This window comes from Hippopotamus amphibius, chromosome 17, assembly GCF_030028045.1.
Source record: "Hippopotamus amphibius kiboko isolate mHipAmp2 chromosome 17, mHipAmp2.hap2, whole genome shotgun sequence".
NCBI lineage: Eukaryota > Metazoa > Chordata > Mammalia > Artiodactyla > Hippopotamidae > Hippopotamus > Hippopotamus amphibius.
The window spans coordinates 54,589,570-54,605,511 of record NC_080202.1 but is presented as its reverse complement, the minus strand read 5'-3'; the positions used below and the strand labels follow the sequence as shown (position 1 = coordinate 54,605,511).

The 15,942-nt window shown below is 48.3% G+C and overlaps 1 protein-coding gene across 6 annotated transcripts in view; it reads right to left on the bottom strand.

Annotated features, from left to right (window-relative positions):
• The window catches only part of CYTH1 (cytohesin 1), an 80,950-nt gene that overhangs the window by 21,792 nt on the left and 43,216 nt on the right, over nucleotides 1-15,942 (bottom strand). For 3 of the 6 annotated variants that reach the window (XM_057715294.1, XM_057715293.1, XM_057715298.1), the window contains exon 2: nucleotides 545-627. In XM_057715294.1, the coding sequence (XP_057571277.1) occupies nucleotides 545-627 (83 nt within the window). Of the gene's footprint in view, nucleotides 1-544; nucleotides 628-9,595; nucleotides 9,704-10,448; nucleotides 10,790-15,942 lie in introns of those variants that run through there. The other 3 variants (XM_057715297.1, XM_057715292.1, XM_057715295.1) reach the window with 3 other exon arrangements.

Genomic DNA, 15,942 nt, shown 5'->3' with positions numbered 1-15,942 from the left:
GAACTAGGGAGACAGCAAAGTATACTCACACCAGCACTGGAGCAGGCCCAGTCTTTCCTGCACACACTTTGCAGTTTGGGATTAGAGGGTGTGCCCCCCCCTTCCCACCCCTGAGCTCCCAAATGTTTTACAGAGAATTCTATAAGAATTGGCTTCCCCAAGGGCTACAATAATCCAACTAACAGCAACCTATCAACAAATATGTTCATTTCTATCTTACAGATGAAGAAACTGAAGTCCAAAGAACCAAAATTCTCTATCTAGAATCACAGCCTGCCAGGAAGTGGCCACCAGGACGTGGATATGGGTCTACTTAACCTGAAGCCTGGGTTCCAGTTGCAGTCAGGAGACCTGGGGTCACTCTAGGCTGACGGCCAACCAGCTGGGTGCAGCTTACCGAGTACTCCCCCTCTCTCTGAGATTCCATTCTCATTTGTTAAGCAAGGCTGGTTATCAGTGCCTGCACTTTGTCAGAACTGTGGTGAGAGGAAGTCAGAAGGTGTCACGAGAAGACACCTGGTGGAGGAGGCTGCCCAGCTCCTACCTGGATGTCGGCCAGCAGCTCCTGCTTCCTCCGCCGAATGTTCTCCAGCTCCTGGCGCTCCTCTGCAGTCAGGTCACTGGGAACTACAAAAAAGGAGGGAAAGGTTACTAAGAAAGCTTTTATCTGGCCAAAAATAAATACAATCCAGAGACTGCAAAAGGACAAAGATATCATGGAAGAGGCGAGAAGCCCATGTCGGAAATGACCGACTGCTGGGGACGGCCCCGGCTCCATTCTCGGTCAGGTTTACCAAGGTTAGAAAGGACCGTGGATCACAGAGAAAACCTCTGATGAAGAAACAGCTGTCACAAAAAACAAGAGAGAAAAGGCTGCCTGTGATGAGATGAGGCTGGCTAGGAATGAAAGAGGAGGACCGCTAGCCAGGCCCTGGCCATTTCCAACCCGGGGGGTTGGGGGGCTCAGGTCCCTGGTTAATCCATCTCTCTAGGCCGCAGCTTCCTCACTGGCTCCAACCCCCACAGGGGGTGATGTCTGTGACCCTAGTGGGGAGTGGGGAGGCAACAGCAAAGCAACATGAGTTACAGTTTTGTGCCATTTCTGGGGGTGGGGAGGGGAGAGGCTAGTATATGCAAGAAAAAATCTAGAAGGATACACCCCCAAACTGAAACAATGTTTAAGTCTGGAGATGGAGTTATGAGGACTTTTCTCTCTGCTTTATATTATACCTTTTAACATTTTTTGAATAATGTTTTAAAATGGGCTCTTATCATCAGGACAAAGTTACTTAATTCCCGATCACAGTTCTCATCAGGAAACACTTCCACATTCCTCAAGACCCCATCTGCTATAAAAGCAGGGGCTCAGGGTAAGAAGGCCCTAGGACGGCCCTTCTGAGTGTGCGAGCAGCCAGTGGTCGACGAAGAACAGGCTTTGGCATCAGGCACGGCCGGCTCCAATCCCAGCTCGAACCCACCACACAGCACTCAAGCCACTTTGCATAGTTAGTGAACCTATTCAGGTCCCGTTCAGCACCAATTAAGTGGGGACACCCTCAACCATGCACTGGCTGCTGTGAGGGTGAAGTGCCACAGTCACTGAAGTGCTTCCCACCCCGCCTGGGGCTTAGGAGGGGCTCACAAGTGTTGGTCCAGTCCCCTTCAGGGCCAAAGCAAAGGGCCCCATGCAGCCAGATGGGAGGGGTGGCTGGGGAGGAACACTGTTTGTGGCTCATATTCCGTGTCTGCTGGCAGCACAGAGGAACAGCTCTGCTCGAGAGCACAATGGGGGGCAGGACGCCCCAGCCAACGCACTGACACGGAAGCTACTGCGTTCAGAGAGCAATGACTCTCCCCAAATATTTCATAAAAATCACGTAAGACAACAGAAAAGGGTAGAAACAATAGACCACGATTAAATCTCAGAACAGGTTAGTTAGCTACATTAGATTCTAAGCTGATTTTTCCTTTGTTATTCAGCTTTTCCCCACTCTTCTCTAGAAAAGCATCTTTTAATTTTCTCCAACACCTACAACTAAGAAATGCATTTGATTTCATGACCCAATCTCCCCCATACACAACAGTATCAAAAATAATACCCTCACCATGTGAAATCCATTGACATGTTCTATTGTTTACTCTTAGTTTTCCTAACAGTGGCTATAGCCCACAAAACTGATTCCTGGCCTCATGAATGTACCGAGTTCTGTAGTTTGAAACACACTCCTAGTACACTAGAGGCTGGAAGACAGAGCCATCTAGAGATTCCAACAGACCACCTACATCCAGCCCAGGCCTTCCAAGTGCGGCCTCAACTGTGTCCCTGCAAACTCAGGGGTGAGCATTCCAACAGCTATTTCAGGAGAAAGTTAACTAACAACAGATCAACTTTAGTTAGAGCAAAAACCACTCTGAGAAACACAAACTCTACTGATACAAACTCCATTCTAGAGAAAAGTATGCCTACAGGAGTTCATTTTGCTTTTTCTGGACTTCACAAACCAGAAAAATTTCTAGTCTATGAAGATGAGAAGTTCTCTTTAAGAAACTAGTTTCCTGAGGTTCTAGAAGACAAATGCTCATTCTAACATAACATGGTTTTGAAAATTTGAGGCAATAGTTCATTTCTTTAATAGCTACTCCATGGGGGAATGAATAACCAGATTGTGATTCTGGACCAGAGACGGCTTGATCAGATCACCAATGAAGTCTCGCCCCAATCAGAGGCAAGACTATGGTCCTCAAAATAAGGCTGATGAAAAACAGATGCGTGATGCAAAAAATTTGTATCTCAAGACTGCTGGATACACTGAGAAGCCAATTTTTATCTTTCCAAACTGGAAACTCTCGGTGGTGGCTTCCTTTTTGGAATCTAAGCACCCAGCCATTCTGGGTTAGCCTTTGCACAAAACAGTTTGTCTGAAAGGTCACAATCTAGTTTCTGCATTACAAATTCAAAATACACCTTCGGTCCTCCACCTTCTGAGATGCTACTTTAGAGACAGTAAAGGAATAAAAAAAGGTACAATCCTGCAATATCAGAGTATGGGGAGGGGGGCCATCGGCAAAAGAGGCTTCAACAAATTTCCAGGACAGAGAAGGCAGAGCGCCAACACCTCCCTCTGAAAGCAGACTCCACGAGGGCAGGGATCTCACATGCCTTTCACTGCCGTGTTTGCAGCACTCAGCACAGTGCCCAGCACCCAAGGGTTCTGAATATATATTTGTCCCCAGGCTAAAACAAAGGAGCTGGACTGACATGTGGAGAACAAGCAGGGAGTGGGTGCCCAGGGCGGAGCCTCGAGTCCTACATTCGGGACGCCTGGTATTGCCTCGCGGAGAGAGCAGACTTACGCCCCCAGCCCATCCCCAGACGCTGAGCTTCCACACAGCCCACCCACCGCATCATTCTTTTGCTCACTGAGTTGGCTAAGCCTCTGGCCCAAATGGGAAACAGCAGGACAGGGCATAGATAACCTACCTGGAGCAGACAGAGATAGAGATAATTAAGGGGACAGAAGAAAACATTAAAAGAACAAGAAACTCTGAAAAGGAGACAATTACAGAAAAAGAATAAGCTCTTGGAAATTCAGCATATTTTGCCCCTCTAGCCTCTCCCCGCCCCTCAAAAAAAAAGTCAAAGGGATAAAAAATAAAGTTGAGCCACTCCTACAGAACGAAGTGCAAGAGAAAAGACTTGAAAAAAGAAGCAAAACAAAATCTAAGCAAGAAATCATTTCATTCGGTATAATAAAACTGTTGTTTTTCTAAAAAATTTTTTAATTTTTTGGCTGCATGGAGCAGCATGCAGGATCCTAGTTTCCCTGACCAGGGAGTGAACCCGCCCGTACCTCCTGCATTGGAAGCACAAAGTCTTAACCACTGCACTGTCAGGGAAGTCCCTAATAAAGTTTTTTTAATTTCAGAGAAATCCTCATAGTAAAGTTCAGAAGTTGAAGGATTAAAGACCCTAAAACCTCGATGAGGAGTGAAGAGGGGGACCAGGCCACCCATAAAACAAGGATCGGGCTGGAGCAACAAGGATTCCGCAAGGCAGTGGAGAGGGTTTACGAAGTTCTAAACAAAAATTATTCTGACCCTACACAGATGCTCATGGAGTGGAGAGGATCTGATCAGAACAGGAGGCCAATGGGCTGCAAGAAGATGGTCCCCAGGAAAAGTGGATGAGAGAATGAATGGGGAAGATCTAGAGTGCTTAAGACGGGAGAAGGCATCACTTGGTCTCCTCTCAACAAAAGATCATGGTAGCTGGAAACAGGAAAAACAAAGGCTGGGGGAATCAGGGCTCAAGCCATACGCCAAGAAAGGAGAGGCAAGAAAGGAGAGGCATCAACCTTGGTGCTGGGAACAGCTCCCAGGAGGAAGATCAGTGCACACTCCTGTCCCGGAACAGGTGCCGGTGGGGAGTACATGGCCACAGAGGCTAATGCAGGTTCCAGAACAAAAGCTGTCTGTAATCAGCTGTGAGCGTGCTGAAGTGGGGGAAGACTGACGGAGGTGTGAGGAGCACATGCAGTGCAAGCGGCGTCCCCGCACTTCCTCTTACAAAGGAGCAGGAGGCACGAGTGAAAGATCACAAACAGAAATCAAGGTGTGAATGCGTGTATGAAAGTCTGAAGGATGAAAATTAAGCAACCAAACATTTGTGATAAACAGTCAAAAATGGACGGAGAGACAGTGAAGGAAAGTAAGCTGCGAGAGAAGGAAATCAGGAGATAATTTTTGACTTTGATCAAATAATCAGCAGGCCAGGAATATTAATACAAACCTGGCAGCACCTACGAGAAGATCAAAAAGCAGAAAAAGTTAATTATGAGTGGCTGCTTCTGGGGAGGGGGTCTGGGAATGGAGGAAGATGGGAAACATGAACTCCTGAATATTTGCTTTAAGAAATAAAGTTAGGTTTCCTGACATTAATCACACGATTCCTAAATCGCTTCTTGGTTCCACACTTAGTCCCCTTAAATCACAGCACTGCTTCCCTTTTGGTTCAAAAAAAAAAAACCTAAGAACTTACCAAAAAAAAAAAAAAGCAGCAGCACATTTAGATCTCATTTTTCTAGTGGAATTTTGCTCTGAGACGAGAAAAAAAAAATCCAATATTTTAACAAATGTATTTTCCTCTGCTTAAACTTATCAGTGCAACACCAAATCTTCAACTCAAGCCTTCACTCTCATGCTGCCCATGAGGAAAAAAAATTCCACAGACAAAATGCCTAATTTCGGGCTTCCCAGGTGGCGCAGTGGTTAAGAATCCGCCTGCCAATGCAGGGGACATGGGTTTGATCCTCGCTCCAGGAAGATCCCACATGCCACAGAGCAACTAAGCCCGTGTGCCACAACTACTGAGCCTCTGTTCTACAGCCGGTGAGCCACAACTACTGAGTCATGTGCCACAACTACTGAAGCCCACGCACCTAGAGCCCGCGCTCCACAACATGAGAAGACACGGCAATGAGGAGCCCGTGCACCACAATGAAGAGTAGCCCCCACTCAACGCAACCAGAGAAAGCCCGTGTGCATCAATGAAGACCCAACACAGCCAATAAATAAATAAATAAATTTATTTTAAAAAATGCCTAATTTCATTTAACAGCATGAAGAATCAAAACCATGACTAGAGAGCTAGAGAAGTGAGTGATCCCTAGGATCCTAGCTGGCATCTCAAGGACCCTGGAAGTCCGCCGCCAGGACAGGACAGTGACAGCTGGTACTCAGAAACCACCACATCCACTCGGCACCCTGAGTTTCTGACAAAGCAGTGTGGGCCCCTGGGAAAAGCATTGATCTACCCATGCCCTGGCTTTCCTGTGTAGCCATTAGGGTTAAACTGTAAAAGATCTGCTGATGGGCCAGATGGCAGAGCAACAAACAACTCCTCCCTCCCCCGACTGCCACGTGCTGCAGCCACGCTTCTGTGCCAGGAAGGCAGCTAAGCCCTCTTCTCCTGAAAGAATGGCAACTAGGGAGGCAGCGGCCTGCACATAAAGGACACAGAGCAGAGGGCCCGGAGGCCTCGGGAATTCATGCCTGCAAAGGTTAATTTACAAGGTGTCCTGCTTCCAGCACGGGGACCAGTCCAGTAGCAGCCCCTCACCATTCCCTTGCAGGGCTCCAATTTAATGAAGGGGATTAAAGAGCCTACAACAACAAGGGACCATTGTGCTCAGCTGTGAATAGAAAAGCCACACAAGGGGACCTTCTATTTATTTATTTAAATGTTGCTCTGCAGATTTAAGCGCACAAACCCAGAGCTGCAACGTGCTCTATCCTGCGCATACAAAGGCGGCTGTCTTAAAGGGACAGCGCCCTCCTTCCAGGCTGGGGGTGGGTAGATACACACAAGGCAGCATCCCGAGGTCTGGCTTCTCCCTCCCCAGCAGCCATGGGCAGGTGCCCAGAGACCTGCCATGAAGTCCAGCTGAAAAGGCAGATCGTCTGACAGTAGTTTCTGCTCGAAAGGAATACAGGCAGCTACCAGCCAAAAAGATCTGCACTGTCTGTCCTTCGTCCCCAGGGGTAACGTACATCAAAGTGTTGGAGGTGCACTTTAGGGCCCAGACACAGCTCCGTGAGGTTCTCCAGCTACACCAGGTCCCTCTGCCTAGCTTTAAAATACATCATTTGCCTTATTTTTTCCACCATAATCATCAACCATCATCCTTCTTATATATAGTCCCTGCCTTTCAGTGGATAAGAAGGATCCAAATTTTAAAAAAGCACAGCAGGGAAACATTTAAAAAGGTGAGACCAAGAGTCCAGAAGGCCCTCCCTTTTCCCCATGTGTGGAGAAGGTAGACAGACAGGTCCGATTCCCACACAGCCCAGGAGGGCGTTGGTGTGCAGACACACTTCCAGCCCTCCAGAGCCTGCGCCAGGGTGCCCTGCTAAGTAAGGCTGGGCCCTTTCCAGGATGGAGTTTCATGAAACTGAAAACACACAGCCTCCGAAACCACCTGCCCGCCTGGAGCCACAGCAGCCTGGTAAACTAAAAGCATGGGGATTAGCAGATGCAAACTATTGTACACAGAATGGATAAACAACAAGGGCCTACTGTATAGCACAGGGAACTGTATTTAATATCCTGTGATAAACCAGGATGGAAAAGAATATAAAAAAGAATGTGTGTGTGTGTAACTGAATCATTTTGTGTACAGGAGAAATTAACACAACACTGTAAATCAACTATACTTCAATAAAATAAATCCAAAAAAAGAAAAAAAGAAAAGGAAATGAAAGGAAGGAAGGTAAAGTAAAGCACTGGGCCTTCGTGTACCCTCTGCAGAAACTGTTACCAGCACCCAGGGGAACACGAGCTATTTACAAACAGCTTTTGGGTTCAAGAGCACAAATCTGGGAAGCTGCCCACAAACTGAAGGCAGTGTGTCTACTGCCTCCAAAGACAAAGATCAAGGGGCCTGCAGACAGAACTCTCAGGGTGGTGAGTGCTGGTGACATCACTTGGCACTTCCTGACTCAGGTGCAGATCCTCCGGTCAGATCACTCACTCTGTCCCACCCTGGGGTAAGTCACCTGGTCTCCCAGGAGATCCCAGAGCCTTCCAATGTGAAAAAAATTCAAAAGACTTGAATGAACTCAGGCTCTGATGACATACAAATGGTATGCAAACTTTCACAAAACTCTCAATTCTATGCTGACATTAGAAATATATGAGACCAAGGGTGGGGGGGGGGAGTCGAGGGAGGGAGGGAATACGGGGATATGTGTATAAAAACAGATGACTGAACTTGGTGTACCCCCCCCCCCAAATAAATAAATAAATAAATAAATAAATAAATAAATAAATAAATAGAAAGAAATATATGAGATCAGACTTTCACAACAGGGATAAGAGAACAACCAAAATTCACAGAGTTCTCAAGTAAAGGCAACATAGAGACGAGTGGAACAGAAAGCTACAATGACTAAGGAGCTTCACTTAGAGACAGACCTCAGGGTAGCTGTCAAGACCAGAGCGCACAGGAGGACTTGGCAAAGGGATGTGACTGAAACCTGAAACTTGGGGACACATATATGGCCAACAGTGTGCTGGCTTGACCACCTCACACCTTTACAGAAAGTCTGCCGACTTTGAGAAACAATTCCTTTTCCTTCCAACTAAGTCAAAACTACAGCATCCCTTTGTAAAATTTAACACCATATTATTTTGCCTCAAAAAGGAAGGAAATTCTGACACACGCTACAGCATGAAGGAACCCAGAAGACATTACACTAAGTGAAATAAGCCAGCCACAAGAGGACCAATACTGTATGATTCTACTTACATGAGGTCTCTAGAGAAGCCAAATTCACAGAGACAGAACGTGGAATGGTGGGTGTCTGGGGGTTAGGGAAGGGGAGAATGGGGAGCCAGTGTTGAATGGGAATACAGTTTCAGTTCTGCAAAAGTTCTGGAGATGGACAGTAGTGATGGTTGTACAACAGTGTCAATGAACTTAATGCTACTGAACCGTACACTTAAAATGGTAAATTTTGTTACGTATATTTTACCATAATTAAAAACAAATGAAACAAAATATTAACAGGAATATCCTGACTTCCTGATTTCTGCTTACCTTAGTCCCTTTCCCAAGCAGCTATGATTTGACTTTTGTGTAAATGCACTGTAAAAGTGTCTCACCACCAATTTACAGCCTAAGTGATTTTAAAAGAATTTAGACACACGAACAGGACCAAAAAGAATTAAATTGGCATGTGGCTAGCATTAACATAGGAGGTGAGAGATGCCTTCTAGTAAATTGCCAATGTGAATATTTACTCTTCTAGCTTAAATTCTTTTCACACAAAAACCACCCAATCTTCCACCTAGAAGTATCAATATCTTAGATTTTATTACCACAGTCTGCATCTTTAAGGAAAACTTTGTTCCTATCTTGGTCTTAGATACATTTCACCTAACCACTAACCTAACAACTCAGGCCTCCTTAACTGAGATGAGACACTGCCCAGGGATTGGCGGGTGGGGAGGACACCTGCCTGGGGCTTCACTGCCTAGCTGTTCTGTGACCTGGGGAAAACCACCACCTCTCCCTGCCCTGGTTTCCTTAAGCAGGAACGGGCATGTCAGCAACCCTGTCCTTCCCAATGAGGGTGTATAATAAACAGCTCCATAAACTGTCTCATGAAAGCAAGGTATTTTATCAACTACCTTACGTAGAGAAGGGAATCAACACATTTTATCTAATAAATCCTAGAATCCGAAGGCCAGTTTGTATAACGCTATGATTTAACCAGCTAACCAAAGGGAAATGAGGTCAAATTTCAAGGTAGTAAAAGAAACAAAGTCATAAAATTTTATCCTGTAAGTTTGGTTTAGAAAAAATAAAGTTAACATCTGCTTTCAATGAAAGCTGAAAACTAGAGAATAATCGTTTTAAGAACCTCAAGCTTTTCCAAGACCTAGCAGTGGTAATGTGTGATCCAGCTGGACTTCTGCAGCACTTTCTTTCCAGCACTCATACTTGCAATCTCTGTCTCCAAGGCTGTTTTTGAAAGGGTCACAGGGACTGAAAGCAGAGCTGGAGGCAGCTCGACAAGGAGAACCATGTTCTACCTCTGGCTCCTTGAGACATCGCGGAGCCCTCCACTCTCAGGTCCAAGGCGTGCCTGGCAGCTCCCATCCCAGCAGACAAACCCGACCGTCGGTGCCCCCTCCTCCTTCCTCCTGAGCGAGCACTCCCCCTCCCCACGCCATCTCAGGCACTGCACATCTGTGCCACCACACCCCTTCCCTCCAGAAGAGAGGCTGGGCGGGGGCTGAAGAACTGAAGAAGTCAGTGCGCTCTCACTTTACCCACCTTCTTAAAACCTACGTGTACACTGGCCCTTTGTAAAACCCTGAATATTTCTGCAGACTGAGACATTCCCCCCTCTCTGCCTGACAGCTGATACAGACCCCTGGCACCAAAATAAACATGGGACTCCAGCTCCTCTTCTGTGTGCGTTTTTGGAAAGAGGGCTACCCGTATGTACCAGGAGAAGGTTCCAAAGTTCTTAATGAGTAAAATTAAAAACTCCTAGGGTGGGCTGAGGGGGGATCTTCCCGAATTTGCCCCTCTGCTCTCTGCTGTCCTGTTTCTAACCTCACCAGGGTAGGACCACAGAAACTGGTTACTAGCTTGCTCCTCATCCTCAGGCCTAGAAGAAACCACACTGCAGGCTTAAACCTCTATTTGAAGAAGCTACTGGAAAGACCCTAGGAGGAGAGAGCAGAAGGCGAAACCACAAGGCAGACATGCAGAGAAGCAGCCGCTGCACACATCGCTGCCGCCGGCTCCTGGGTGGGCGAGGCCGGCAGCGGTGCATAATAACAGAGGGATCCGTGCTCTACAGAAGCTGCACACGATGGGCTCGCACACGATGGGCTCACACGCGCCACCCACTCCGCCACCCACCCGGCCTCTTACCCAGGGCGAGTACCCTCTCCGGCGGCCCCAGGATCCCGGCAGCCCCGGGGCGGCGACGTCAAAGCCCGGGCAGGTGGCAGCTCTCCGCTTCAGAGGCCATGGTGGCCTGGCACCGCGGCCCCCCAGTCCCAGGCCCCCGGCTGCCCCCACAGCGCCGGGCAGACGCAGGCACGGAGCCCGCACGGCATGTGCGTCCGCACTGCCAGGGCAGAGGCGGCGGCCGGGGACACAAAAGCTGAGCGGAAACTCGGTGGAGAGGGAGCCGATCCTGGTGGGGAAGGCTGGCGTGGACGGAGATGGCCGCGGAGCTGTCGCCGGGCTGACACTTGGAGCGTGTGCTCCGTCCTCCAGGCTTATTTCCATGAATGCAATTACAGCGCCCCGCCCACCGCGCCCCCACTCGCGGCCTCCGCGGGGGAGGGGACGTGCCGAGAGCCTTTGCTCACTGGCTGCAGCGGCGTTTTTCTCCCTCTTGGAAGCAAAACACTGATGGTGGCTTCCTTGGGAGGATGTTAACCCTTACTTAAGGTACTCTCTCCTTCCTGAGTGGGTAAACAAGAGGGCAGGATCTGAAGTGCAGGCTATTCTGCTACCCTCAGCACAAGGCCACCCCCTTCTGCCCCGCACAGCTGTCAGCAGGCAGGGATGCTGACCACACGCCTCCAACACAATCCCCCGCTTCCTGCCCTCTGCGGCCCTAGACCTCCTGTCTCCACGTGGCATGTTCTAGTCTTTTTACTAAAAAGGGCTTGCCTCCCACTCAGGCTATGTGCTAACCACTCTCTCCACACACCGGCCAAGGGTGTTTCCACACCAGAGGCTGCAACATAGCGTTCCAGTACATTCTGGTTAGGATGAGTTAGGCAGGTGGGTCCAGGGACAACACTGTAAGATGGCTGGTGACATTCCCCCAGCTCGGCCTGACAGCTGAAACGCTGCTACAGCCCGAGAGGAGTGGCTCTCAAACTCCAAAGGTGTAAGGATGACCAAGGGCACCATCAGACACACAGATCTGCAACCCCAGGCCCAGAGACGCGGGTTCAGGAGACTCAGGCCCCTGTATGAAACCAGAACACAGGGCAACTGAAGGCTGTGTCTGCAGACCCCTCTGGGAAGCACTTGCCTTTGACTAATAAGGGAAGAGACATAAGGATTTTAAAACAAATGCCAAACAAGGAGAAAAAAGAGAAAATCACTACACTAGATGAGGTTCTCTGATCTCGGCACTATTGACATTTTGGGGATCATTCTGTGTAGAGGGCGTCCTTTGCCTTAGAGCACATTTAACTGCACCCTGGCCTCCACCCACTGGATGCCAGTAACATCCCACCCAACCCCCAGACAGGACAACCCCAAACATCTCCAGATGTTGCCAAATCCCCTACAGGGCAAAACTGCCCTGCTTAAGAACCACTGCTCCAGATACACAACAAAAGGAGGGGAAAAAACTACAACATCCACACCTTCCCCAGTCTTCCAGTCCTCCGTCCTTAGGAAACTGCTGATATGGAGGCACCCTCCCCCCTGCTACACTAACATGGGTTCCATGCTCTGAGGTTTCCTCATTACCATGAGAGGGTCGGCAGACTTAACCAAACACTTGGGCTTTGCAGCCTAGCCTGTCTTCAAACAAACAGCCACAATATGAACAATTTTATTTTTGTGTCAAAATGGCAGTTCTCATCTAAAAGAATCATACCAAGGACTTCCTAGGTGGCATAGTGGATAAGAATCCACCTGCCAATGCAGGGGACACGGGTTTGATCCCTGCTCTGGGAAGATCCCACATGCCACGGAGCAACTAAACTCATGTGCCACAACTATTGAGCCTGTGCTCTAGAGCCCATGAGCCACAACTATTGAGCTCGTGTGCCACAACTACTGAAGCCCGTGCACCTAGAGACCGTGCTCCACAACAAGAGAAACCACCGCAGTGAGGAGCTCACGCACCACAATGAAGAGTGGTCCCTGCTCGCCGCAACTAGAGAAAGCCCATGTGCAGCAACAAAGACCCAACACAGCCAATAAATAAATAAAGAATCATACCAAATCTATGAGAAATCAACCCTAAAAGTACTTATGAAATCTTTGCTTTAAGCTGCAAAAGGAGACAAGCTTTCAACAAACACATGGATTGAGAGTCCCTACTGGACACTGGGTCTGGTGAGCTGCCCATCCTCCCCTGGCCCCAGGGAGAGGCCATCCTCCCTGGTCCACCAGAGAACCTCATTCCCAACCTGTCTTTGCTTCCTTCTCGTTGTTTAGAGGCTCATCCTGGTGAGCCATCAAGATCCACCTCTTACAGGGAGGACTCCCTCCGTTCACACAAAGTAACCATCACTTAATGGCCTTCTTCATTCCACCTCCTTTGAACATGTTAGTATCATGGAGTCTACCACCTGGCTGGACACTGTCCTGTTCCCAGGGGGTTATCTGTCCAAGAAATTAAGCTCTTGCCTTCCAGTAAAATACTGTAAGTATTCTCACAGCCTCTACACAGTCCTAAGGGCTGTGTCCCCCTTTTTGAGGTAACATGAAAATACGCACATACACTCTCTAGGGATTTAAAAGTCCCAGCAGGCAGATGCTGACCTATCACTTCCTGTGCACGACTTGGTCATAGGGCACAGGCTTACTGTGTCTCCCCCTGAACTCACCAGCTACAACTGAGCAACAGAGGATCCATCGCTGGGCTTGACTTACAGCGTGTAAACCAGCAAAGGCCTCAGCGTGACAGCAGGTCAGCCTGGCTGGCAGCAAAGCCTGTACCACAGTCAATTCTCAGCACAAACAGTCTGATCCAAGAAAGCAAGGAGATAAGAAGTGAGAGGGAAAAGCTACCGACAGGAAGTCTGCAGTGTGGCCCACCTCATATCTAGAGACAGATCTCAAATACATGGTCCCACAGTCAAGTTTATGAAATCACAGTGATGATCAGAGAAAAAAGACTGCTGACCAGCTAGTAATCTCAGGAAATCTACCAACAGAGAAAATAAAAGCTTTAAAAAATCACTTTCTCAGACTCATAAATCCAATAATCTTTTGGGGAAAAAAAACGGTTACCACCCATAAAACAGGCACCCTATTTAATGAAAGTTCGTTCGGGTTTCTCCATAAGATGGATGTTATAACCCAAATGGAAAAAGACTGAACGAACTTTTTGGCCAAGCCAATAGTTACTGTAGATGATACAAAGATGGTAAGATATGGTTTTGGCCCCCAAAGAGCTAACATGTTACTGTTCCTTTTAAAGAAAAAAGAATCAAGCAGCAAGTAAACGCCAAATGAATGCTGGCTACAGATGATACGGGGTCAGTGACAGCCAAGCCCGTGGCCCAGTTGTCCCAGGAGGCCTTCACAAGAGCTGAGGCTGGGCCATCAGGGAGAGGGCACTCAAGGCTGGGGACGGGGGACAAACGGGGACAAGTTTGTACAAGTCAGACCTTGTCCTTTGAGTCTGGCATGAAGACATCTGACTGTCCCGTTGTCGGGAGGGAGGCAAGGTAGAGACAGAGCGGGAAGAGGCATGGGGGCACCAAGAAAAAGGGACAGGCAGCTTTTTCGTGGTGGCCAGGGAGAAGTGACAGGAACACAGGGCGTTTGTCCAAGGCAGCGAACTTTGGCTCAGAAGTGGGAGCAGAGAACTAAGTGTCTTCTGCCCCCTGAGTAGCTCAGAACTTCCACGGCCACCCTGTGCAACACCCACTCCCCCCACCACGCAGCATCTCGTCAGGGCTGCCTTGAACCAGGCCCTCCACCACGTGCACAGGGGGATCTGCAGCACTTGCTTATTCCACAGACAAGCCCTGAGAGGCAATAAATCAGTGTCTTTCAATTCATCAACATCGCAAACTTGCTAATCCTACGCACGGGGCCTCCCCGAGCCCCACGTCACCCGGGTGTACCAGGCGCATACCAGGCGCAGAGCCCGCTGGCCGCATCTCAGCATCCCCACCTCCCCTGCTTCTGTGTCACACGAAACTCAGGCGTGGAGTTTCAACCGTTCTACTCCATTCCTTATGCTTTAAATTGCTGAATTACTCTTTAGTAAAAGCTAGGAGCATAAATGCTTCTTTAAAGAAGCCAAGACCAGCTTCGGTTCCTGCTTTAAGAAGGGCCTGAAGCAACTGAGAGGGCAGCAGTTCCTAACTCTAACCCCAAAGTAGAAATAGCCAGCTCCTGGTGCCAGACATCAACTCTTCTTAGAGCTGCCCGAGCTCCAGAAAAGGTTCTCTGAGGTTTGAGAGAAGCCTGAGGAGCTGGAGGCACCAACCCAGGCCCTCGCTCACCAGGTCCCGGTGGCCCTGGGTCCGCTCACAGGCAGCAAAGCTGGGGCAGGCAAGAGGCCAGCCTCCCTGATGGGGGCCCGCTCCTGGCACCAGTGCGGGGGACTCATCCTCGCCAGGGCTGCCCATCCTCTCCGTCCTGCCCTTTGCAGAGGGTGCAGCAGAGACGGGAGGAGACTTCAGGGAAGAAGGAGGGGAGGACTGTGCGGCCACAAGGAGGAGGCAGGAGGCGGCAACGCTTTACCCACAGAGACCTAGGGTGGCACTGTGCATCTCCACCACCAGCTCAAGGAGGCCAGCTGACCTGAGAGAGGGCAGGGGCCACCTCCTTCCAATACAAACAGATCTTCACTCTATTAGAGTACCCCCGAATACCAGCAAATTCCCCGCAAGCCAGCGGGATTACTGTGGCAGGAGAAAGTCACCAATAAAACAAGAAAGATCTGAGCACAGGTAGGAAGACTCCTGCAGGAAAAGGCTGTCCTCAGTATGTGCATCAGTTTCTAAAAATACTATTTATCTTACCAACAAGTTTTACGGGAGTGTGACAGATAAAACGATATTAAAGTTCTTATGGAAAATGTATATATGAATAGCCCAGAAAATTATGAAGAGAAAGAAGGGTAACATGAGGGGAGCTTCTGCCAGAGATTAAAGTGTGTGAGACATCAATAATCTGAAATTTCAGCACTAGAGAAGGAAAACAGCAGAAAAGAAACTCAAGAAATACTGACTGAAACACACAGGTGGCACTTCAAGTCATAAAATCTCATAAAGAAAAAAATTTTTTTACAGATACAAAAAATATAAAGAAAAATAGGATTACTCAGTCAATGGGGGGGGGGGGGGGGGAGGGGCAACTAGCCAGCTACTCATTTGAGGAAAAACTAAGCTGAATGCCTACCTCATTTATGTCAGAATAAATTCTAGCTGAATCAAAGATTTTAATGTAAAAAAAGAAACCACAAAAATTCTAGAATAGAACGTGGATTAATACGGTCATAATCTCAGAGAGTCTGTTCAGTTTGCTACAATAAAGTGAAAAGCTTCAAAATGGAAAATAAAGTTCTATGAGCTAAAAGGTAAAGAACCAGGATAACAAATGTGCAAAATACACGACAGAGGATTAGCTTTTTTTCACGAGAAGAGCAGCACGTAGAGCAGTAAGACAAAGACGGACACAACCAGCCAAAGACATAAAAAACCAG